This window comes from Accipiter gentilis, chromosome 23 (assembly GCF_929443795.1).
Source record: "Accipiter gentilis chromosome 23, bAccGen1.1, whole genome shotgun sequence".
Taxonomy (NCBI): Eukaryota; Metazoa; Chordata; class Aves; order Accipitriformes; family Accipitridae; genus Astur; species Astur gentilis.
Genome location: NC_064902.1, coordinates 22,946,542 through 22,973,081, shown reverse-complemented (window position 1 = coordinate 22,973,081; position 26,540 = coordinate 22,946,542). Strand labels below are relative to the sequence as shown.

The 26,540-nt window shown below is 45.3% G+C and overlaps 2 protein-coding genes across 11 annotated transcripts in view; one reads left to right on the top strand and one right to left on the bottom strand.

Annotated features, from left to right (window-relative positions):
* ITPR1 (inositol 1,4,5-trisphosphate receptor type 1) overlaps positions 1 to 17,147 on the bottom strand; it is a 184,718-nt gene extending 167,571 nt beyond the window's left edge. For 9 of the 10 annotated variants that reach the window (XM_049827158.1, XM_049827159.1, XM_049827167.1 and 6 more), the window contains exon 1: positions 12,028 to 12,137. The gene's annotated coding sequence lies outside the window, so the exon portion shown is untranslated. Of the gene's footprint in view, positions 1 to 12,027; positions 12,138 to 17,124 lie in introns of those variants that run through there. The other variant, XM_049827170.1, reaches the window with a different exon arrangement.
* Positions 17,148 to 18,319: 1,172 nt separating this feature from the next.
* The window catches only part of SUMF1 (sulfatase modifying factor 1), a 38,726-nt gene continuing 30,505 nt past the window's right edge, over positions 18,320 to 26,540 (top strand). Inside the window, exons 1-3 of the mRNA XM_049827173.1 lie at positions 18,320 to 18,561; positions 23,247 to 23,420; positions 25,789 to 25,863. Of these exons, the coding sequence (XP_049683130.1) occupies positions 18,334 to 18,561; positions 23,247 to 23,420; positions 25,789 to 25,863 (477 nt within the window). The 5' untranslated portion in view covers positions 18,320 to 18,333. The remainder of the gene's footprint in view (positions 18,562 to 23,246; positions 23,421 to 25,788; positions 25,864 to 26,540) is intronic.

The following is a 26,540-nucleotide window of genomic DNA, read 5'->3' as shown; positions in this document are numbered from 1 at the left end:
AGATGCTCACCACAGCTGTTCCCAAAAGAATGTGAAGGTCAACATTATTGACTTCCATTAGAGAGGAATTTTTTCTTGGAAGAAAAAATTTATCTCAGACCATTGACCAAAACCAGATCCAAGGGTGGACAATCAAATTTCTGCATTACTTTCCAGAATATAGCCTCAGTTATCTTGTATTTTCTTTACTGAGGAAGTTCACAAAATACCATGTCATATACCATTATATTGTAACCCTGACATACCATGATAGTGTAAACCCCTAAAATAATCCCTTTTGCAATTTATTGATATTTCCATTAGTAAAATGTTTAGCACCTTTACGTATAACCATTATATGGTTATGGGTAACAGAAAGGTAGTTTTAAGTCTGGAAGTAGTTCAGGTACACGGCGTGATGAATTTAATTGCTGCTCTGTTCACCAGATCCTTTGTAAATTTTTCTGGGCAAGCTCGCAAAGCCATCACTACAAAGTCAGGTCGTTCTTCTGTGCACCTCAGGGTGCAGGCTGCCCACAGCACCGCGGAACTCCAGCCTCTTCTATCCCAAACAGGAGAGCCGTGCTCCTCATGCTTCCTGCTGGTCATCAGCTTTGCTGGAGTTACAGCTTACGAGAGGGTTCATCTGGCTACAATAACCTTATTTAAGGCTTTTCTCAGGCATGCAGTATTTAGCACTTAAGCCCCCACTCATCCCTTTCTTGTATTCCTTTTGAATACTGTTTAAACGCCGATCAGCGTGATGTTTCTCCAACGCAACAGGAGATGCTCGGATGGATCGTGCCTCCACTGGTCTCACGAAGCATGCTGCCAGTTCCAAGTAGGGTGAGCCTCTTTGTAAAATACCTCTTTATCCTAAGGCTTACCCGCAGTCAAAACTGGTATGATGAACACTGTCTACATCTATTACACTCTTCAATAACTGAATACCAAAAGTCAGTCCACTTGACATTTATCTTTAAACATGCTGTTTCTGAGGTTGGCCGGTGCTCAGGAACATGCTGAACTCACAGATGGAGAGAGGGACTAAATGACCCAACAGGCCAAACATACAAGATTTACAAATAAAGAGAATAATTTCTAAACTGATTTAGCTTACTTCAAAGCTGCTTTCATACTCTCCTCACAAGGGACTTACGACACCTAACAAAATTACTCCACTAATTGATCAATTATTTGCATTAAACACTAAATGATCAGCTACCACGAATTGCTTATTTCCCACCTTTGACGAGAAGGACAACTGGGGTATCTGAGACAAAAAGTAGAACTGGAAGGTTTTCAAGAGCAAAATTTCCAGGTACCCGGTTTGAAAAGCTTTTCAAAACAGCTCTGTCAACGTCAGCTGACCACACTAATCCCCTCAAAATCAGACCTCTATGGGCATCTTCAGCTGGAGAACCCAGAAGTTGAGGCTTTAAAAATCTGTCAACCCTGGCACATTTATACCAAGTTCATAGTGCAGGCAGACCACAGGGACTTCAGAGAACAGGTTCCCACCTGGACACGTCAGCCAAAGCATCCGTGCTTGTCCCTTCGGCCGGGGAGGGGATGCTTCCCTTCCCGCACTGCATTGGCCAAAGACATGAGATGACCACCAGGAGCCCCTGGAAGAGCAGGGCAGGAGGATTCTCACACACGTGCTCAGTACTTGGCTCTTACGGCTAAAAGCACAAGCACGCTGCTCGGTAGACAAATACAAGAATTACACTGCAATTCATTCATTTTAGATACGTGCCAGTGCCAAGAGCAATCGATTAATACTAGAGGAGGGGACAGCCCTAAGAGAACGTTTGCAGTTATTGCTACGCACAATCCCTGTTTTAATGGCATTCCCACATCCACGCAGGAGAAGGGAGTCCTGCAAGAAACCCGTCATGTTCCAGCTGTAACACGGCAGTCTCCGGGACATGAAGCATTGTCATCCTCTTCCACTTAAACACTGGGGGAAAACAAGATTCCTTCTAGGTAAACCTACGTGAAAAATCAAACATAAGGAAGTACTCCGATAAGGAAACGATAGCAGCATGGCAATACTAGCATACAAGTACAGCAAAGGTGAGTCAGGTTTCTCCAAACAAGTATTACAATGGTTAACTCAGGTGGCAGCAATATCCACAGCAGCAACACAAATTTTTAAAACAACATTCTTCTCCCACTAAGCTGAAGACTCTAATTTTGACAGACAGAAAGACAGACTTAATTCTTAAGATGAGAAATGAAACGTGAACTAAAATGGACTGTGCATTGAGAAGTAGGCTATTAGCTACCCATAGACATCAAAAATTACCTGAGAGATGAACACATTTACAGTATTTTTTAAGCCTTGACAGCTTGAATTTAATTATGTTGGCGATGACTTCCTCGTGCATATTATCTATACAAAAGTTAGTGTGGCTTTAAATGTATTTTATATACAGTTTATCTGCACAGGAAAATAAAATCAAGTCTCTGTTTAAGAAGCTACCCCCCAAAATAAAAATACAGAAGCCTGCCAAATAATTTCACATGAATTGCAAGGTACTGCTTTACAAGTCATTTTGCCAGTCTATAGCTTTGCTCTATGGGACTGCATCTGAAAACGCATTAGTCACATTGAAGCAGCGAATTAAACCCAGGAAATCTTTCTATTCACCTCAAGAGTTTTAGGACTTGCCATTCCCCTACTACTCTGTACTGCTTTGGTGAACACAAATCTGTATCACAAGACCGCGAGTTTGGTCTTCTGACTGAACAGAAAGTCCCATTAATTATGGGGTTCATTTTTGATTATATTCTTGCTTATAGGTTATCTTGTGCATATCCTCAAAACAAGCTGCATTTCATATAGCAAAAGCCAATGAAAAAGAATCAATCCTGCAATGCAGACTAAGCACTTTGACAAGGTTTGTACAAAGCCCTTTACCACCAGCACTACCATTCCTCTCTGAACCAAAGGTGAAGTTCTGCAGACCCTTCCTCATAACTGTTTCCAGTGGCTTTCAGGAAGATTGAAAAGACTCAGTCATATTTTAGGGCACAAGCAGATCAGATGCTTAGCCTGATGGCCTTGAATAAGCCCGTATAAGGTTGATACAGTCACTGAAATCCAACTCTGAGACACTTTTCAATCCATTTTCTCATAAAAACACATTTCATAATGGCAGTTAAAGCAGAATTAACAGTGAAAACACTTAGAAATCAAACTGACTGTTAAATATCAAATACCTTAATGAGACAGCTGCTTTTTGAAGATCTCAGAATAGGAAATGCAACTGCTTTGTAAACATCTCAGGCTAATTTCTCCCATCACTCATCTAGATCTTGATGCTAAGTTAGAAAAAACAGGCTTCAGAGCAATGCTGAAAGTTTGCTTTCCTTGAATAGCGGAGTCAAGGCCCCCTTTTGAAGTCCCTCCTTACAGGGACTGTTTGTAACAAGATTTCTGCAGTATGCTATTCCTCATGTCAAGCAATTTAATGCTGAAAGGCTTTTCAGAGAATCTGAAGCTATTTTGCAGATACCGTGTCTCACGTGTCCACTTTGTGTGGGATTTTAATTCTTTAACCTATGACTGCAAATCCTATTTGTAAAATAAACGAGACCAAATATGTCTTATTGCTGACAGTTTGATTTCCAGCAACTGGGATACAAATTACTTAATCTTTTTAAGATGGTTCTAATGATGTTTGTTTTGAGCAAAAAAGCTCCTTGCTGTGCCATGCAGCCTCATGATGTACTCAGTTCTCTATTATCATATTTTCACTGTGGTTTAGTGCTCAATTAAATAGAGACTGGCAATTTTATATGTACCGTTACAGAAATTGGAGCAGCACTTTATCAAAGGTTTTTTCACTATTGAGGTTGTTTAGGCAAGAATAGAATCTCAAACCGTACTTAACTGCTTCAACTTCATTCCTGCAGACAGGAAACACCACAGTGCAAGTTTAATTTTGCTTCACTTTTTAACAGAAAAAAAGATCAGAATATAAGAGCAGAGAGACAACAAAAAAAGCAAACATAAAGGACTACTTGCATATGAAGAACCATCCACAAATTAAAAGATAGCGGTAATATTACATCAAGACTTGATCAACTGAGAACCCACAAGACCAGGTAAGTCAGTGTGTTTGAATCAAATGGAATTGGGTGCTTAATATTTGTAAATCAGGCCAAGCAACCTAACATTTTTTTAAATGCACCCAAACCCTGGCTCCCTAGATTTAAGTGAAAGTCCAGTTCTTAAAAAATTTGGTAAATCCAAACTTCACAATAAGATTACTTGACCGAAAATTTGGCTGTGTAGGCTCGATCCAATGTTTCTCCTACATTTCTCTAATTATTTCCGTGTTTTTTTGGATAACATCCACCCAGCATTCTGTATCTATTTTTACAGGTGCATCTAACTTTTTAAAAACTGAGACCAAAACCTGATGTTTCCCATTCTTATTTCAACAACAACAAAAAAGGCCGTTTCCTCCCTGAGGGCTGTGAGAAAGATTCATAAGAATCCCATTAAAACAGCCAAAGCAAGGAGGAAGTGCTCTATTTAAAAGATCATCTAGTGAATAATCACTCTTCTGGGGCTGCAGGACGAAGTGCTGTCATTTGCAAAGCTTCTGACTTAGCAAATCTAAAAGCAGCTCTTTGCACACAACAGGGAAAGACAAATACAACAGATTTTGGGTAGCAGAGCACAGGCAGCTGGGATAAGTGCCCCGCACCAAGCGGGCCATCTCAGGGAAGTTCGTTCACTCCTCAGCTGAGCACCAAGTCAACAGCAGAGCGAAATTCTGCAGTTTCTCCACCACCACCGCTGTTGAAAACAGCAGCAGCACAGGGGACCCATAGCCACGCCGTCTCGAAAGTCGGGATCCTCACCCTCGCACACTTGCAGTGGGAGGCAGCTCAGGAATTGCATTAGGTTTTGAGAAGGTTCAGCACTGCTAATTTTATGCACATTTTAGAGATTACACATTAAAAAAATATCAGCATGGTACGTTTATCTACCACATGATCTTGTTTTCCATTCAACTGCAACCTTTCATGTCCAGGAGCCTGCTATCTGCCGACAAATTGTCATTTGATGAACCGTTAGATTAAAGAGGAGAAATGCACTTTCTCAGAGAAAAGTATTTTTCCTCCTAACGCTCATAACGCAGCAGATATTTCTATAGTTTGCAGTCTGAGCAGGCAAGATGAAGGGTGTGGGAGAGGAGAAGGAGGGAGCAGCACAGCGCTACGACTTTCTCAAGGACACGCAGTGGGTCAGACTCAGAGCCCAGATTTGAATCCAGGTCTCCTGAATCCCCATCCACCGGTCCACACTGCCCCTCTTCTCCCAGGAGGAAAATCAGTCTCATTGCACATCTAATCAAGCATATGTTTCCCCCTTTTCTCAAAGGAAGTTGGAAGAGGCGCGTAAATTCATATAAAGCAAAATGATGGCCAAGTTAATTATGTTCTATTCATACTATTTGCCACTCCACAGATACATTTTTTAATTATTTTTTTTACCATATCAATGACAAAGTTATTTAGAAGTTACTATTTCATAGGTGCAACAAAAGTCAGTTTAAGAAAAAGGGACAAACAGATTAAGTAACTCATTTTGTTAACTTAAACCTCAATAAATCCTCAATGCAAGAAAGCAAACATGCACAACATCCTTTGCTCCTCAGGAAGAGCACCTGCATTTTTTTTTTTTTTTATTTGGCCAGTGCAACCAGACGAGCTAGTTACAGAAAATTCAGGTCGAAAGTAACATACTCATCACAAAGCGCTATGCAGAAGTTACACTTTGACAGCAGCATCTTATACAGCAGCCATCAGACTGATGTAAGAAACACAACTGATGGATCCTATTGACAGGCATCTGCAGAAAGCTGAAAAAAGAAAATCTATTAGAGATACACTGTCAGGAGAAAAAAACCCATTTTTTGTTTCAAACAAAGTATGACCTGACAGCATCTTTTTAATCCCATTAAAAGTAAGAAGCACTTACTGAAGTTGATACTTACTGAAGTTTGTACTTGCTGGCTCTAACCCTGATGGGAGAAGGCAGCTTAGACGTCAGCCTCTGGATGAGGCCCCTACAAGCACACAATGTTTTCCAGCATATTTCTATTAGAAGGAGAGAGTTGGAACACGCCAAAAGAACCAGGGCAACCAGCGTCACGGGGAAAGAGAGCAAGCTTGATTTGTAACACCAACTGGAGTTTGGCCAAGGAAGAAAAATGGCCAGGGAAGAAGAGGGTACAGAACAGTTCCAATTTCATTTTGCATGGCCATGTATCTAATAAGGCTTCACCACAGAATGGGCTGTCTCCTACAGTGTTCCTCGCATCAAGCTTCCAAGCTTCCTTCCTCACAAGATACACACTCTTTAGCAAATGCAATACTCCCTAAATCTACCGAAGTATTGTCCTTCTGTCTGTCCGTCTCACTAGCCTTCATCCGCCTGCATCTGCTCATCTCCCTCTGACCCCACTGGCCCAACGTGTTCACCCTTCCCGTGCCCTACACCTCCCATTTCTCCCTTCGCCAATACTGCACCTTGGTGGAGGTTCTCTGGCCTCCATGGTGGCACCGCTGTCGTTTTCCACGACTGGGCTTTGCTGGATGTCTCCTGGTAGCCTGGGGTCTCCACCGGCAAATGAAGTTAACGCTTTTCTTCCACGAGCAAGTCTCTCCTATTGAAGGCTTCTAAGTCTTCACTCGTCTTCCAGATGCAGCAACCCTGACAAGGGTAAGCTCGCTGCTCTTCCCTCCTAGACACCTCAGCAGGCACCCGGGTCTGCAGGCTAAAACCAAAGTGCCTGGGACAACCAGCGAAGAGGAGGAGCCACTACGGGCACATGATGAGCACGTGTGGAGAACCACTGGTGGCCAGGGGACCTACTTTGAGCCCTGCTGATCTAAAAACACCCAATGGGCTGGGCTCCTTTACAGATGAAGGCTCCAGTTCCCAGGTTGACTTGTACGTGTTGGCCCCTCCAACAGTAATTTTCTAGAATGCAAGCACGAGCCATTCTTCTGAAGCAAAGGTTCAAAATACTGCGCCACCTCATCTCATAAAGAGCATTAGCAACTGAATCTACTTAACCCTTACAGACAGAGGAGTGGCCAAGGATTGCAGATTTTCTTAAATCATAAGTTTTCAATTAACCCTTTAGATCAAGCATCATCAGCCAACTCAGCTACGTATCCACCTTTGTGTCCATGTGTCTGTTCTCAGAGTGGGATGCAGACAGGACATATCAGACTGCAATCAAAACTTTTTTCTTCAGAACTTCTTGGCAGATTTCTGAATTTCTGAAGTGGACAGGATGGGCCAAGGCACAAAAGAAATGTTTGTAAAAGTTTCATATTAAACCGCTAATAAACAATTCCCATAAATTAAAAAAGAAATGACACAACCTTTTGGCAGTAGCCATTTTTTGGCCTACTGTGATGAGAAATTTCTTACATGTATATGCACGGAAATCACCATCTTCTAACTGCAGCCATCAAGCAGGCAGCAGGGATGAGGAGAGAATGAACAGTTTGTGCACATCATCACATTTGGATCCAGTACCCAACCCCCCTTTCCTCATAGCTTAGCATCAGATTACTCCAAAAGCAGAAACATTATCTAAGAGCCTAAACCAGAAATTTGCTTCATCTGGAATTCAGTTTTCTCAGAGCTATTCACCATCCTTTGATAACTTGTTCAGCTGAACGGTCAGTGAGATACGAACACTCAGCTTTCTGCAACAATCCTCACGTTGGCACTCTGGCACGTGAGGATGCAGTTACATTGCCACAAGCCGTAAATCAACTAAATAACACACGCTTCCCTGCACATTTCTAAGACATTTTTCTCTCTAGAGGGTTAACTTGCTCAGATCTGAAGTGACATTTTATTCTCCATACAACACTGTTAGGAAGGAAAAAGGAGTTCTGATCTAAGTTTTGATAGGCTTAACCAAAACCACAACTATGAAAATGAAACTCGTCCGAGTTCAGAATCCACAACTGAATTTTGCAGCCTTCTTCATTTGAATTACAGTTCCTATAGTTTTCATTTTATCTTAAATCTTTTTCCCCCAAAGGAATTTGGTCCCATAAAACACAACTGCTCTGAAGACTTGGAAATGTACTTTCTCAACAGGTACAGAACAAGCAAGAATAACACACGCTTCCTGCGGTTGCCTCTGCCCACGAGCAGTTGCAGCACCCTGGAAAGAGGGTTCTGCCTCCATACCCAGCCACTGTCCATCCCTGCCAAGACAGAGAACCAGGCAATAATTGCTGTAGCGCTTTTGTAGTGCCCGTTGGGAACAGAAATCAGAAAGGAATACTGAGCCAGAACAAAGCTTGTGCTGTTTGGCATCCTGTCTCCCGCAGCAGCCTCTGGGAGATGCGCAGCGGAAGAGCACAGGAATCATTTTGAATTGCTATGGACACAGATGGGATCCGGCTTAGCAGCCCAGAGATACTGTCCGCTAGCTTTTCAAGTCTTCTCCTTTACAGCACCCAGTAAAGCGGTATCTACCTGTACCCAGCATAGGCCACTATATGAAACTGCTCAATGGCTTTTAACTCATCTTCTGTATTATCACACAAAAAAGCAGAAAAAAGGCTCGAAGCTACTGAAGCAACAGAAACTAGTGAAGGTGCTATCTCAGCAGCAGAAGAAACTAATTTGGAGTGTACTGTAAGGCAGATTTTTATGAAACTGGATTAATACCGCGGTTGCATTGTGACAGAAATGTGACATTTACGTAACTTTCTAGCAGCACACCATTTTCTACCTCTAAACCCCTCTGGTCTCCATAAGCTGCTTTGGTGAAGCTGCCTTCCCTCACACTCACCCACGGGCGAGCGAGCAGCTCGTCTACCAGCTACTTACTACAGAGCCACTACCCTTATCCCACCTCCCACGGGATCTTGAGACTGCTCCCGTCTTCAAGACATAATCCTACAACTATCTTGTATTTATGGGGTAATAACGTCTCAAAGACTCCCAGTATTCTCTGCAACTTGACACATCAGATAGTCCTAAGGAGTACGCTATGCACTGAAGAATTACCACGCACAGCATCACAGGGGAACAGCAGAGTCAACAAAACAACCAGAACAGGCTACACCTGCTCTTCTGACTGCTTCATCCAAGGGCAGGCACAAGACAAGAGCTCCAGACACCTGGGTCCTGTTTTACACCTGCTTTATAACACCGAAAAAGACGTTTCCCCTCAATACTGTCCATTTCATCAATTTATCACGAGAGATCAGCTCGTCTTACAGGACGCAGATGAAAGGAGCTTCTGCTTCCAGAATTGCCTTCTGGACCACACCAGTAGGTATCTGATGAACCACCAGGACTGCTACCTTTCCCCAGCACACACACACACAGAGTACTGGAGGAGCTGGGAACTTGCTTGCACATTCCATCGAAAATCCGCCACCCTTGCAGGTGACTGGCCACCTTCTCACACTGCCACATTGTAATGCTCATTCAGCATTGCCTCTACAAGAAAAGTTATTATAAAATTAGACAAAGACCTCACACCACACAACAGCAGGACATCATGGTTTGCAAGTCTCGCTCTAAGTTGCAATGGCACTTGTGAGCTGCCAGGACTTGAGATTGACTGACGGTGCCATGAATAAGATCACATTAAACCCCTCGTTCATAACCAGAGACCACAGCTGTCGTTTACACCACCCACCACCCTGTTTATCAGTCCCAGTCCACCTCCTGCATCCACCTGTTCTCACCCAGACCTGCAGCTCCAACAGCAGTCATCAAAGAAACGCACCGACCAAGTGCTCACCCCTTCAGCGCTCTTCACTAGGGCCTCTTCCACCTTCCAACGATGGCGTTCAGGACCATCTAATCTTAGAAGAATATACTATTTCCCACAGTTAAGCTCCACCCCATGATTACAAAGGCAAACCAAAGTTACTCTTGCTGTTTGTTTACTTCCTAATTTACGAACCCCCTGTAAGAGGAAACCAGATCACTCCGTATTTCAAGGCTTAACGCTGCAAAACAAGCAGATGGGGGAAAAAAACTCGTCTAAGCAAACACTTTAATCTCAGGGTGGAGTAAGGTATTTTAACAAGAAAAAAACTTGTTATTGACAAACAAAAGATGGCTTAAGGAACACACTAGAAATAACAAGCTCAGCAAACAGCTTACTTGACAGCATTCCTCTAACAGCTGTTTTGAAAAACACTGGAACTGTGTTTTTCATTTCCACAATGACTCCTTTTTTTGGTTTACACACACTGGCCACTACGCATTCACACCACTTCAAGTTGCTGGTTTCCTTAGCGGTCAACTTCCACATTTGTTTCGTCAAGCGTCCTGTTACACCAGAATTTTCGGCCTGATCGATGCCACCAGTTTTCTCGACACTCTGAACAACCAGTGTTGGACAACCAATGCTTTCCTACAGTCATGACGCCATGCAGTACTGTTATTGTTTCAAGCACCGACCTGACACCGGCAAAACCACTGGGCGAGCATTTAGAACCTGGAATATTTGCTGTGCGAGGAAACTGGCTTAAAATACAGGTTCAGAAAATAAACAAAAAACCCTAGAGCCTGGTAGCACGTAAACTGAGCCACAAGAGAAACCAGTGAGGGAAAGAAAGGGATACTGGCTTCACATCACATCCCACACTCGCGCAGGTGAACCCTGGGAGGAAAGCAGTTCAGATGTGGGCCTCTGGACGGGGCTCTGGGTCAGCGAGTCTTTTGGCTCAACAGGTTTGGAAGTCCTGGGATACCAGGCAAATTTCCGAGCCAGGAAAAGAAACTCAAAGACAAATAACAAAGTGCATGTTTAAAAAATAAAACACACGCTCAGGTACTGTCCCTCATTAATAAATAAAACGAATGGCTACCACACACGCACACTACTCCACGCCACTAAATCTTCGTAAGGCGAGGATCTGGAGCGTATTAGCCACGTTTTCCCTTCCTGATTTGCGAGCAGCAACACCACAGCCCAATCCATCTGCAGCCGAGCGGGCACATGCGAGCTGTTGCACGGCGCGCACGGCAATGCGTTTGACGCAGTAATTCAAACCTTTCACCTGTTGGAGTTTTTTTTATACAAACTACTGCGAGCCAGACTGAACCCACATGGGGCAAAGAGGTTTTATACCAGAGGAGAAAGCCTGACCGACCCCAAACCATTGCCGCTGCGTCGAGCCCACCGCCGCGTGCAGCTTAACACAACACGGGTCCGTGGAGCAACAGGCACATGTCACCTCTGTGCGCAGTCGGAGGAGCCGCAAGGCAGCTTTCGGCCCCAAAACGACCAACGTAACGAGCAGTAGTCGAGCTTGTGGCGTGCAGGCGTGAACCCGCTCGGAATTACGGCACATCCCACGTACATGGGGAATGCACATCTGCCCCCTCCCCCGCTGAAGTCCCGTTATCGTAGTCCAGGAAACAGCTAAATATTTGGCCCGTCAGACCAGTTTGAGCGAGACCCTCAGAAACATCCACCCGCAGTTGCCCGGCTTGCGACCGTTGGACAACAACGGCCGCCCGTAGCCGCGTCCCCACCGGCGCTCGCGAGTGTTTACATAACGCGAAACATCCCTTGCAACTCTGCCTCAAACTACCGGAGGAAAAACACGGGCAAAGTTGGAGCGGACACGCCGCTCCGCCGACGAGGCCTCGCTCGTCCCGCGGAGGGGAGCGGCGCCGGGACCCGGCCGGCGACCCCCTGCCCGGGGCGGGGGCAGCCCTCACCCCTCAGCCCGGCACGGCTGGGCGCCAGCGGGCACCGCGGACCCGGGAAGGCGGAGAGCTCTCTGCCCCGTCCTGCGGGGACTCCCGCGGCCGGGCATCCCCGCCGAGCACCGCTCCGCCGGCCCAGCCCCAGCGGCTCCATCCCCCGCCCCGCGCCCGCAGCCCAGCGGCGGCCTGGGGAAGGAGAAGGGGGGGCTGCTGCCCCGGCGGCCGGACCGGGGTGAGCTCGGCTCGGCTCGCTCCCCCCCCCTCCCCGTTCCCCAGCCGCCGCCTCAGCCCCTGCCCGCCCCTACCTGGCTCCGGTGGCGGCGGGGCGGGCTAGCGGCGGCTCGGCAGCCCCATGCTGCCGGCGGCGCGGCGCTGCCCGGTCCCGTTAGGATGGAGGCTGCGCCGAGCTTTCACCCCCCCCCCCCCCCCCGCCCGCCGCCGCCTCAGCCGCACATCCACATGGTTACTGCGCTCGGAGCTCGCCCGCCGCCCCTTATATAGCGCCGCGGGGCACTCTGGGTAGCCGAGTCCTGCCGGCGCCGCGCCGCCGCCTGCGAGACCGTGCCGCGGGACTACAACTCCCGGCGTGCTCCGCGCCGGCGGGAGGATGGGGCGACCCCACCGGAGCGGGGCCGGGGCGGGGCCGCGGGGGGGCTCTGCCGGCCCCGGCGTCTGCTCGGAACCGGGGGTCGGCCGCGGTCTGGGGGCTGGAAGCTGTTTTGTCCCGAGGAGGGGGGGGGGGGTTCGCACAGAGCTCTCGCACCGGGCGGGCGGCGGGAGAGGGGTGGGACAGCGCTGCCGAGGAGTAGCGGGATACACCGGCCGGGAAAACGGCGAGAAAATCCAGCCGGGAGAAATAAATCCCCGGTAAAGGCAGGACTCGGCGGGGGCTGGGAAGGGCCAAACAGCGGAGGGATGACGCCGAAAGCCTCGCGCTTGAATGTAAGGGACTGAGGTTTTGCGAGATGATTTACACACGCTGCTTTCGCTTCTGGGGCAATGCAGTTATTGGAAGAGCAGAGCCCTTCGCCCAGAACGGTCGGCTGTACGGAAGCGGGGTAAACCAGCTGTTTTGCAGAAGAACAGCTCAAAACTTTGAAAGTAGTGAGTTTTACTTGGTTGCCTCTTCGGTAAGAGCATCCGGCACGGGTGCTGCTAACCTGAAAGCCTGTCTACCGACTGACAACGCAACTTAAGGCAGAGCGGCCAGCAGTGATAAAAAATAAGTAATATTTCCTTTGATTTATTACATTGCACAACTACTTGCCCCTAAAATATTAGTCAAGATACACTGTCCACAATCACACTGTAATTTTTATGCCCTCTGTAGGGTACGCGTGGCTACGTCTGGCAGCACAAAGTGCCTCGCAGAAGTGGATGCAATGTTTGCGCTGCAGAACTGCTGTATCACTTTAATTGGCATAAGGTGAAGAAAACACTTCCCACCTCTCGCTTCCACCCGCACCTACCCTAGGTGACAGGCAGGAGGAATTGGTGTGTCACTGCTCCTGCCATGGTCATTGCTTGTTTCCCCCTCTAGAGCAGCGGAACGCCGCCAGAGAAGGGGAACAAGTCTGGATCAGCCAGCGGTCCGATTCAACACAACCTACCACTGTACTGGTTCTTCATTAAAAAAATAACATCAGAGGAGTTGTAATTATGGCTGTCAAGCAACAACATGGAGAAGTTGAAGCCCGTTACTTTGGAACTTAAGTGAAGGTCAGTGAATAGAGTGCTATGATTTTCATAAATGGCTGCAATACTACAAGCCATTACTCATCAGAACTTTGGCAGAGTAATGGTGCCTAATATCATTAGGTAATCCTAATGAATTCTCATGTAATCAAATCTAATCTCTGGATGAGTTTAGTAGGCTGAGGACAGTGAATGGCTAGAACATCTGGTGCGCTTAGGTAGTGACATAAGGACCGTCACAAGAGCCAGTGGCAAAGAGCTTTGCCCACTGAACACCTTTCGCGGTGATGCTAGCTAGTGGTATGCCTTGAAATATCTTCATTACTGAGTGCTAAATAAGAGCAGCAGCAGTATGTTAGAAATCGCGTGTAATGTAAGCCATAGTTTTGGGGGATTTCCCAGAGGACAAACAGGTGCCCCAGCCACACTCAACCTGGCAGTATGGGCAGTATGAAGTTCTGTGAATATGGGATGCAGAGGAGAGGCACAGAGGAGACCTGGGGACATCCCGCTCTATCCCAGTCTGCAAATCTTCAGTTCGTTGTCTGAAGAGTTGCATACATCTCTCCATGCTTCTCCTACAGCAGTCGTGTCCTTTGTTACCTGCTGCTTCTGCAGCCTACCAGTCCTCTGACCTTGCAGCCTCTCCAGAAGGTAGAATATCAAAGGCTACATTTTCTCTCATGGACTATGTTTGCTTCTGTGTCTTGGTCAGTTCTTCAAAGGCCGTGAAGTTTGTGCTACTGAAGGCCCTTCAGCCAAAAATACTGATCAAGTACTGTGAAGAACTGCCTAGATTTGAAGGGGTACTGGCAAAGACAAGATAATCTTGAATATTTCTAACGGTGGAAAATGTTTCCATTTCTCTTTAGGAACTTGCTTTGGGGTGCTCCTGCAGGCACGGTGAGTTCATAAGGTTCTTACCGTCTTACAGCTTTAAGAAGAGATGAAATGGTAGGGCAGTCTGGGAATGAAGAAACTCAGGCTCAGAAGTACCATCGAGTTATTCTCTTAAAGCAGCTGTTTCACTGATAATGTGAACTACGGTGGGTATCCCCCGAGATGGGGAATAGAGTCCTATTCGCTCAGTAGCAAACAAGGGGTTGGGCTTAGATCACACACACATACACAAAGAGGGTCTAAGGAATAAGAACTGTTCAAGAATTCAGAGAGGAAACAGAGAAAAGAATACTACTTGGTAGATATCACTTCAGTCTTCAGAGTGCTATAATATAGATGTTTAGCCCAATCACACGCGATTTCAGTTACAGGAAAACACCTTGCAAGAGATGTATTTTTTTTCTTGCTATTGGAGAACTCTGTTCTTCTTCTTCTTCTTTTTGAACCTTGTTTCTTGTTTTATGCTACCTAATTTGCAATTACCTGTTCACTTCTCTGGACTATTTCGATCAGAAAGCACTCCAGCCTGCTGGGTGGGTTTGCATGTTTTTTTGTCTTTGCTGTTAGTGCAGCTGCACCAGAACCAGCCCTGGAAGAAAAATTAGAACAGAAGATATTCCAGGCAGCCACCAGGACTCTAAGGATCAAACTGTCTAATCTTGCTCGTGGCTGGTCTTCATGATGAGGTAGATGATCACAAAAGCTTTCTGTCATCAGAGCTGTCCCTGCCAGCACTGCAGCACTAGGAGATGAAAAAGCACTACTAACAATAGGGACAAATGCTAGGCAACATCTCAGCTTTTCAGCTAAGTGCTGAGAAGTCTCTCATTTCTATAATATTTTAATAACAGTGAAATCAGTGTCTTAATCCTGAAGCATGGTGTACTCAGTGCGAGGAAAGAGAATAATTAAACTCTGTGTGGAGGAGATTAGCTGCCTGTGAACAAATGACTTAGGAGCACAAACATCATCAATAAATGGCACCAGCAAAAGTTCTCAGAAGTCCTCAGGATTACAAACTGGAAGTTGGATGTTGCTCAGAAGCAAACTGTAATTGTAATTATTTCATCTAGTCTCCTGACAGAACAAGGAACATAAATCTTCCCAATGGAAGTACAGAAATGATGCAGAAAAGAATTCTAGGAAAGTAAGCAATGAGAACGAGTGGGCAAGACACACCAGAGAACTGTCCCAGCTCATTGGAAATTAGCTGATTTTCTTGAATTCCATCATTACACAGCCAGAATCCCATGGTTTTAATAAGGGGAAGTTATCCTGGCAGGCTGTTTTCAGTTCTAGAAGACTGTAGAATTTGGATACCTAGATCTTGCTGTCATTTCAGTAAATTGCATTGGAAATTTGGAAGGAGAAAGTAAGTTCTATTTACTTCGTGTTTTCACAGAGATTCATTAATGCATGGGGCTAAGATCACTGTTTCAACATAAAAGGAATGTTTACGTTTTCTGACCCCAAAGCAGCAAGGGTTGATTTTATAATTAAATTTGTATTCATTTGTTTTCCTGCACTCTGTTGCTTTTCTAAGTATGTCACAGGGCAAAAGGGACTAATGATGGATAATTGAAATGCATCCTTGTGAAGACTCCCAGCACTGTCATTTTACACACAGTAAAATTTCATACAGCAAATACAGTTGAGTAGTGTTCCTTTCCAGTATTAATACAAAAGGAACACACACACACACACACCCCGCGCCCTTCACTATGGTCATGCTTCTTTTTGCTAATCTGTATAGGGAAAAAAACATATTAAATGTTTTGAATTAATATGCCACAGAATGAGTTAAGATTTCTTTCAGCATTGTGGAGGATCCAAAAGAAGATCCATTCTGCTGACAGCCCCACACAGAAGCTGACAGAAGCTCCCACACAAAGTAAAGATTTACATGATAGAGCACCAAAACCTTCAACAACTACAGGGAACCACAGGAAAAATGAAGGAAAACAAGGGCATTACCAGCTCCCTGATGTAGAAGATATTGACAGTTCTAGATTGAGACAGCTGATCACCATCTGCGTTAGGCTATGTACCTTGGCTGTGCAATGAGTACAAGGGAATACAAAAGCAGTGCACCCTTTCTACCTGAGAATGAGATAGCAGGACTTAGGATTTATGTCACACAAGAGAGCAGACGCATGCACCTGCTAGTCCCCCAGCTCCTTAGCAGGGGGACAGTGAGTGGGAAGAGCCTTTGCTCTGATCACAAAGTCCCAGCCGGCCGAGCTGGCACAGAGTGGGGTAGTAATTTGCTTCTTGCTACTAAAAGCAAATTGCTACCTCTCCCAAGAGCAAAGTAGGAGGCCGTTGTGCCTCTATAAAGTATGTTTGTGTTCCTGACCTGCTTGGCTTGTACACTAGTATGTTGCCATTCACCTGGCTTGTTACAAACTGCTTCTCAGTCACCTGCACTGAAAACTCCTGTAAAAAAACCCAAAACTGCAATAACAGGATTGGATGTTCACTTAGAAAGGAAAGCAGGTTTCTTCTTTTCTCCCTCCAGTGATATTTCCCCCCGCTCCATGGTGATGTTTTTGCCATAAAGACTGGTTGTGTCATATTTGGTAAAATCCACTTTTAAGCGTGAGACATCGAAATTCTAGGACAGATATGCAAACAGAAGTGCCCAAGGAATTTACCATTTCTTTATTTTTTCCTAAGTCCTTATTCTGAAATGATGCTGAGTTGCATCATCCCCAATTAATAGAGGAGACGAGGGTTCTCCTAGGAGGAAGGCATGTACACACTCTTACATTACATACTGCTATTGAACACAAGGCGTAAGCACTTACTTTTTGGGCCTTAGACCTGCACCTTGTACGTGTCTCTGACATTAATGCTATCTACATGCTGTTGGCTGTCCTTCAGCTGTAGATTCACTGCAGTGATTTGCTGCAAAAGAGAAAGAAGGAAAGTGCTTAAAACACACATGAATACCACTGATGTGCTCAGCCAGAGGCCAAGGCTTTGAAAACACTATCCTTGGTGCAAGTTACTAACAATGATTTCCAGGAGAGTTTACAAAGGGGCCAGTCCTTGCTTCTGCTGAGCAACACCTACACAGTTTGAACTTCTCCTTACTACGAATATTGCTAAATGACATAATCAACTACAATAACCCCTAGTTGCAGTTTCTGACATCTCAAGGTGGGAATACTTAAAGGCAGTATCTGTATTTCCCTATTGTTTTCCCCATGGAGGCGAAATGAGCAGTAAATGACTGTGTTGTGCCAAGGGATTATATGGATGGATAGTTACGATATTATTTTCGGGAACACTGATCTACCTGCATTCATTCCACGCACATATTTTTCAAAGGAATGTTAACTGTTAACAAGTACAGGACATACATCTCAAATAAACCCGAATACCGTATACCTTAAATACTATCCGTCAGGTACCAGAGCGTTGGGTACAGCATCTCTGCAAAAGCACAGGTCTGCGTGCTTTATTTGGGCCATGTCTGCTTCAGCACCTAGTTATTTTTAGGCAACAAAATGGCAAACTTCAAATCCCCCTCAGCAACGACTACAAGGGGCTGAGGACAGCAAGGCCACCCTCCCGGGGTGCACCTGACGGGGATGGGTGTCGTGTCCCCCCCCTGCTCCAGTGACGGGTACTCCCCCTGCTCCCTCACTTTTCTCACAAAACCTCACATACCTGTCGGAGACACAACAGAAACTCTACAGGTATCGCTGCGTTCCCCGTGGGGTAAGACCGGCCCGGCCCGGCCCGCCGGGGCAGAACCACACATCTGCTCTTGGCGGGACTCCTGAGGTGCCGGCCGGGGGTGTGTGTGTGGGGGGTGTCCCTGTGGGGGCCGAACCAGGCGGCAGCACCCCGGTTCCCCCTCAGGTGCGCGAACAACCTCCCCGGGGTGGAGGCGGGAAGGGCGGTGAGGCGACCGAGCTCCCGCCTCCGTCCCCTCAGGGACGCGGCGCTGCCCCTTTAAGGCGCCGCTCGTCACCTGACCGCCGGCGGCACGTGGTGCTTTCGCCAACATGGCTGCGCCCGCAGCGGCCTGCGTTTGGCTGCTCCGCTGCCTCCTCTTCTTCCTTCTCCTCCTTGTGCTGCCGGCGACCGACGGAGCCGCAGGGGAGGCAGCTCCCGGCGGGGACTGCGGGTGCAGCGCTAGCCGGGGCGGCGGCGGTGACGGGCGGGAGGTAGCGAAGCGGCGGTACTCGGCGGCGGTGGCGGCGGGCGGCGGACAGAGCGCGGGCCGCGGGCCGGTGAGTGTCCTGAGGCGGGGAGACCGGGCGGGCTGAGGGACCGGGCGGGCTGAGGGACCGGGAGGCTGCGGCGGGGCCGGGCTGGGCCCTGCCCTGGGGCGTCCCCGGGGGTGGTGGGGGAAGCAGGGCCTAGTGCGGCCCTCAGGGGGATTCATGGAGAACCCCGAGCGAGTGGGTCGCTGTGTAGAAACTCGAATTAAAGTCGCCTCGCAGCTCTCTCGGGCCGAACTCGTGAGAACCTCGGGTTGGGCACGGGTGCTTGGGCTGGTCCCGTCTCGTTTTTCCCGCTCAGAGAGAGCCCGGGCGTCTGCCAGGCCGGTTCGGTGCTCCTGAAGATGGAGAGAGGCCTAGGCAGCGGTGCTGGTCTCCTGGTGGTCTTCCTCGTGTCCCCACCCATGTCTGCCCTGACTGCCCCCCGCCTTGTGCAAAGCTGAGACATGACAAACCGAGTCTGGGTTTTTTTTTCTGCTGCTTGTTTTGGCAGGCCTCCCCATAGCTTGAACTGGCGAACACTGGGAATACGTGTGCCGGAGTACTCACCTGAGGGGGGTTGTCTGCTGCCGTACCGCCTGGGGAGGTGGGAGCCCTGTTAGTGTAGTCCCTTACTTGGCCCAAATCAATGCTACTGGGGCTCTGGTCCCCCTCAGCCCCAGGCTCTTTTAGGTCTGCATTGGTATCGAAGGAATCAAAACACCGACAAGTAACGTGTCATGTCTCTTGTGTGCATTTCAGTAAAGCTATCGTTTACGTATCTGTATCTAGATAGACTTTCAGGTTCTCTTCAAGTGAAAGTCTCTTTAATTGCTTATTCCTTTCTGTTTGTGCTGCTGCTGCTCTTCTGAAAAACACCGTGCGAAGCTGAGCGTGCCCTCTTAATGAAGGCAATGCTTAAAGTGGGTTGATATGCGATGATGGTGCCTACTGCGAATGGATACCGAGGTTTTTCTGTATTGTTGAAGAGCAAATGCTTCACTAAATGAGCTATCGTCAGTTATTAGAAATGGGATTGCTGTTTCGTTTCACGAAAGGCGCTAGTAAACTTTAGCAGACAATCAATGTTCTATCATGGCAGACTTGGATGTTGCTCTTGTGCAAGATGGCTTGCAAATACAAAAAATGTGAGGGGCTGCCTCTCTTGTTGCCTCTTAGTATTGTAACGCTGGGAAGCTGTGTCATGCAGGCAGTGTGGAAACTTACCAAGTAAAGGGAAGGATGCACAGTGGAAATCATGACTTTATTATTGCAGCATGCACTTAAGAAATGTAACAATATTTAAAGAGTAAGAATTAAATAATCCATATTGCACTTGAGCTTTACATCACTAATATGCGTTTTGTGTCATCAATTTCAGCATTTCACTGTGGGTCTCACTGTAAGGTGAAAAAATCATTTGACTCTTACTTTATGCAAGGCAGCTAGCAACTTCAACTGTAGGTATTGAAAACTAATTACTGCTGGCTTTTAAGCTATGTTCACAACATAACTTGATAATGCTTAGCTAGAAAACATTTTTACCAGAAGTAAAGTGAGGGAAGAATTAGCCTCTACCTCGAGCACAAATGAGATCACTTTTTTCCACCACATTTTTAGAACTGGGGAGCTAGTGTTTTAGTGGGTCTGCTCTACATTACCACAATACTTTCAACATAAGTATAATCATAGGCAAATACAGTCCCTGTTGTTGAAGTTCAGCTGAAGTTGACAATGAACTGCACGTGCTAGCTAAATAATATTGTGAAGATACAGACCATTATTGTTGCACACTCTACCTAATACAGTAAATAACATATCTGTCAGTCTCTGCTGTTGGACTTCTGCTTCCATAGTTCTTAGAAGTTAGTTCCTTGGTGTTAGCTACCTGTACGTTAAAACTGTATGTTCAAAGTTGCTTAATTAACTATACAATTGTGGCCTCTGGATGTGACATCTATGCAGAAAATCTGTTCTTCATTTAGTGTATTCCACTGTTCTCAGCTGAGGAGCGTTGTCAGACATCTGAGCCTTGCGTCCTATGATGTGCTGTTATCATAGAGCTGGCTGTCAAAGGAAGGTCCTATTTCCAAGCAGGAGGTGGAGCTGTGAAATGAGCCTTGGTGGGGGAGGATAATCCTGTGGAATCGATATTTGGTATCAGTTGGACACAATACTGGTGGACATGCCAGAAGTCTCAGCTGTCACCGTGTGAGAGGGCTGCAAAAGCAGTAGGTTCATAAGGAAACCTTTGGACATTTCTAGCTGAGTGTACACTGGCAATCTATAGAGACTTTTCAGATTTTGGAAATGAATGCTAGGCTGTAAAGCTAGAGCTAATTTTTCACATTAATTTCACAGACAGCAGCTCACTAGTGAGCTCTGAATCTTGCTCTGAAGACTGCTTCAAGTAGTTGTTTTAGCTAAAGTGGGTTGGAAAGAGATTGGAAAGAAGGGAGTGGCACAACTTTGTACCACGTTGTCGTTCCTTAAGTCCTAAAAAATGTAAGCAAGGTTATCCTGAAGCCCTTTTATGGATTCAGTTAAAGACAATCTGTAAGTGCTTAGATTCTTTTTAGTGGAGAGGATGCAGCTAGCTTCAAATATGGTTAGTTCAAAGGAAAAAGTATCTGTAGCCCTTCTTACAGGCCCCTTGCAAGTTGGATGAATTTCAAGCACCACTGGGAGAGACCCAAGCAAAAGGAGGGATCTATAGTGGAGAAGAACCAATTAAATTGGATATGCAGGGTTATATCAAATACTCCAGCTTCTTTTAGAATAGGGAGAGGTGCTGATGTGAACTTATTTACTGATCATTTGGTATGCTGGCTGTGTTGTGACTACATAAATAAAAGTCAACTCCAGAAGCTGGAGGGTAACTAATGATTCTTTGTCTTCCCAGTTTGTGAGTCAACAGATAGATGCTTTAATCAAAACAGTTTAACTTCATGAAGAGAATCTTGTCAAGTAAGACAAAAAAGTGAAAAAATCAAACTATAGAAGAATCAAGGTCCTATAATCTAGGCCGTGCTGCGAAATGGCTATACCTACAAAGTCCAAAGTTCACCTTTGGTTCTGTGTACCCTCCTCGTCATCTAAATAATGTTACACCAGTTCACATTTTTTACAACCCTAGCTCTGCAGTTTTGGTACTTCTAATATACATGTTGCATACTGTGTTATTCCACTATATGCATATGGAATTTTGTTTGAACTGTTGTACATCTAAATCCCAGGCTGCTTTTTCTGTCAGAACTTGAACTAAACTTCTAGAGTTGTGTTAGAAGTGTGGTAGTCTGGGAACTTCTCCCTCAGTGATTATTTCTGCTATAAGACTCGAATTTCCTGCATACCAGACATCAGGATCTTGTAAAAAAAAAAAAAAAAAAAAAAAAAAATTATGCTGCTATATCTTAGAACTGGCTTTGCTTATTTAGGTTCTGTCACTGGTCCGCCTGCTTGAGTCTGTTGTAAGAGTAGTGTGTGATCACAGATCACTGCCAGGGTATGTTCAGGTGCGATATGACGTGCCAGATTATTTTCCACAGTGGATGTGTAAGCCAGTGCTGGCTGGCTTTCTTGGGGCTCACCCACTCACAAGCCTCTGACCATTGCCAGAGGAGGAATGAGGTGGCTGAATTGCACGCGAGTTAGGTGGTGAAGGTAGCTCAGGAATACTGAAAAGAAAGGAGGGGGAGTTTTCTTCCCCTATTCCTCCATCTGTTGGTGATGAGTTGGGTAACTGCTTGGCAAACTAGCTCCTGGGTAGTCAGCCCTTGACACATCACCTGCCCGTTGAGAAACTTTTATGCAGCCTGAGCTGTCATTCTTCACTGCAGCACAAGCTTCTGAGCGGTGATCATGGATGCTCTTGTTTTTTGGGTGAGGAGCGCTCTCGGGAAACATCTGATGAGGCACGACAAGACCTCTGGGGCCTTCCCTGCCCTGGAAAGACCCCACTAAAGCTGAGGGAAAACGTGTTCTGTTTCTCTGGAAACTGGCTGAGGCCTTAAAGGGAAAACATCTTATTGAAATAGTTGTTATTCTGTCACTTGTCCTTTACTTCTGGAGCTTGAGGCTCTTGCACAAGGCCAGTCCTCCAGAGGAGTGGAATATAACTGACTTGAAAGTTTCTCTCATCTCTGGTACACAGAACTGCAGGTGCTGTGCCTACCTGCCAATTAGCAGCACAGTTGGTAATAAAATCCTGCACGTGCCTGTTTTTAGATGAAAAATCATGTGTAGTTCGTATGCAAACAAGCATAGGCTTGTCCACAAAAGAGCACTTTACAGTTTTGTAATCTCCAGATTCTTCATTGATGCATCAAGCCTTCGTAGGAATAGAGTGAAATGCCAAAATTCCTAATCTGAAAATGAATAGAAAGGACTCTGGATTCTTTCTTGGCTCTTGGGTACAGTAGGGGAACGTGTTTCTCCTCGTTAGAGCACAAGCATTACCCTCAGTGAAAGTTCTGAATTACCCAGACTTCATGTAGAAAGAGCTGCAAGTGGGTTTTTTGTTCTCAATTTAAGTTCTGCTTGCTGTTTCTTCCAAACAGGTGGTGATCAAGATGCCCCTGTTGCCATTTAGTTGTGCTGTTTTTGTCAGTGAAATTCTGCTCAAAGCAAAAGCACCTCCGAAGATGAGGTGGAGGAGGAGTAAGGCTTTTCAGTCTTTCATTCTCATAATCTTTTGGGTGGTGTTCTCTTTGCAGATGGTCGCTATTCCAGGAGGAGTGTTCACAATGGGCACTGATGAGCCTGAAATACATCAAGATGGAGAAGGGCCTGCTAGAAGAGTCCACGTCAACAGTTTCTACATGGATCAGTATGAGGTCAGCAATGAGGAGTTTGAGAGGTTCGTGAATTCTACTGGGTACATTACGGAGGTAAGGCGGAAGGGTATACAGTCACCTGTCATCTTTCTTTGTGTTGGCAAAATCCCCGTTAAAAACTTAAGCCGTTCTTTTTTGAAGGATGTCACAATTACTTGCTTGGGGTTTGCATACTAGAATGTTTCTGATGTAAGTAGTGGAGAGAGAAAATTGTCTTGCCTTTCCTGCTCAGGGGTCCAAAAGGGCGTTTAGGTGTATACAGTTACACTTATTAAGTGTCTTGATATCTGAATTAGTATCTTCCATGCAGTATGACCGAGGCAGCCTGGGTGAAGCTAACAGATGGCTAAAGATGTTTATGCAGGGGTTTTTTTTGGGTTTTTTTTTTTTTGTTTGTTTGTTTTGTTGGGGTTTTTTTTGACCTTTGGGTCCTAGGATGTCTTTGTACCAGTACAACTATGTTGTTAGATTTTCCTTATTTTAGAGGACCAGGGATTTAAAAGACTATGGTGGCCGAGGACTCTCAGGCTAGTTCAGCGCAGCTACTTGCTGATGAGCTGAGCAACTGAAAGCCTTGCTGTCTGAAGAAGATAGAATAGCAAGTATAATAATAGTTTTGTGCATGTGGCTGGGAACAATGGACTAAGAAAGAATATGTTAAGGTTCTTCCAAGAAAGAAGCTACCTGTGCCTGAGGCTCTGATCTTTCCTGACAGTTGACTGTTCCTACGCAACTTTTATAAAACCCTGACAGGCCTTTTAGGCAAATAAATGCTTCAGTAATAATCAGGTCTCAAAGGAGGCACTTTGCTGAATTCACTTGATAAACTGGTTCTCATTTGGAAGACAGGATCCTTCTGGTTGGATGAAGGGCTTCTTTTATCTACGGCACTATTTCTGTTTTTAAGTTCTTAGCTCAATAATTACAAAAAAATGTTGCTTAACAATTTTGAGTTTGAACAGGGCTTACTTGTTGCAAATGGCTTCTGGAATGAGCAGATGTGCAGTGGTATTTAAATGTAGCACTGCATCGGATGGAGTCTGTTTCAGACAGCACTTCGTGGCTCAGCTGGTGTAGCTGGGTGCTCCGCTTACACTTTCTCCCATCCCCCCTCGCATGGGCCCCCCTTTTATGCTGGATTTGGAAAAATAAACTCGGAGTTAGAGTAAACAGCACTGATTCTGCAGGGTTTTTTGGGGGGGTGCAGCTGAGCTGGTTTTTGTGTGTTTAAATAATGTTCACATTACTTACTGCGGGTAAACAGAGCCAACCTACTTTTTGGTTTTCTTTTATTGAGGACTAGACTGAACTGCAGTGGCAAGTGAAACTTGAAAGTAAATAGAAAGCTGAAGAAAAAAAAAAAATCTCCAGATGTATAGCTATCTTGTTGAACCAAAAGTATTTTTTAACAAAATAATAATAAAAAAGCCATTGATGGAGGCTGTCAGACTGAAATTTGGGGTCCTTTAGGTGATAAACCTGTTTGCCTTTGTCTGGATCTTTCAGATTGGGCAAGAGTGGAAAAAAAAATGTATTTTTTTCTTCTCTTAGATAAACCTGTTCGCATCTTTGTCTGGGTCTTTCAGACTGGGGAAGTGAAAGAAATTATGTATTTTTTTCTTCTCTTTCCTTTCTGAAACTGAATATATAAAGATTACAGTCATATGCTGAAACTTCTTGCAATTTGGGTGGTGAATGGGATCCTTCTTTCAAACTGTGCTTCTTGAAGAGTTCTCAGCATACAGAAACAGCTCATGGTGATCATTCTCAGTCTTTGAATGCCTATAATAAAATGAAGAAATTGAGAAGGGCAAATGTGATGAATTCTGATAACATGTTTTGACTTCCCTACTATATCAATTCACTTGGCTTACCAAGGGAAAAAAGCCCTACATTGGTATCATGCGCTGTCATTCATTGAAATTATTTGTATTTTTTGGTTCTTCTGGCTTTATATAATGCTAGAGGTAATGACTAGGTTACTTTTAACTCTATTGTTGTTGCAATAGCATTTTAAATCATGGTGCTAGTGATGATGAAGGAGCAGTAAGTGACAAGGTTTATGCCTAAGTTTGTAATTCCCAAAGAAAGAATAAGAGAGATGAAATAGGCCCTTGAATGTTAGATTGACTGTAGCATTTTTCAAACCAGTTGGGACAATTGGAACTGTGTTTTTAATTAATAAAAGTAAAAACATTTGCAGAAGTTCTGTGAGCTGCCATCTGTCCAGTGGCTGTTGAAGAATGACGACACCCAGAGATAAAATGCCTTCTCTTCTGTTCCAAAGCAGCTTCCTTGAAAGAAAACTCAATTTACTATTAGAATTTCCTTATCCTTTATAAAATAAAGTTGTAAATGTGAGTGGCATTTTAAGAATAACATTCCTTTGATAATATGCTTGGATCTTTTGTTCTTTATATAGGCGGAGAAATTCGGCGATTCCTTTGTGTTTGAGGGAATGCTGAGTGAAGAAGTGAAGGCTGACATCCACCAGGCAGTGAGTAACACAGCGGGGTAAAGCTTACTTAGCAATCACTGGGGTAGATGTGTTAGCAATTATGGCAGTAAGAGCTAAATTGTGTGATGTTCCCGAAGCCACGTACAAAAATGGGGTTTATGGAGGGGGGTTTGGCCTAGAATAATATACTCCCTCAAGTGTGGAGGATTTATAGTCTATTCACTGTTTGTTTTTGTTTTTTTTTTTAAACAAACAAAAAATCTGCTTCTGATAAGCAAAAGATAGTATCAACCCCTTCTTGTTGTCCTTTGCCTCCGAAGTGAGAGATACTTGGGACTGTAGTAAGTGGTGCAGATAGAAGGCTGTTTGTTTGTATTACGTGTAATACAGTGATGCTTCAGAAATTTAGATGTCACTAGTGGCTCTCCTGAGTGATGTGCTGTGTAGGCAAAGAACAGGAGTGCTTCTGGCTCCAGGAACATACGTACATGTGACTGGCACGCTCTGCCAGTGCAGTCTTATGTCCAAAGTGGGTAAATCCTAGATCCTACCGATTTAAGAAAATGAGGATAATCTGTGTATCTGATACAACAGCGATGCTTGCATGAGTGCTTTTTCTAGGTTAACTAGAAGCAAATATTCCTAAGTGCCATTTCTGTGGCAGACCTGAGTCTGTAAGATTGCTTATTATGTTGTGAATGGCTAAAGTTTACTGT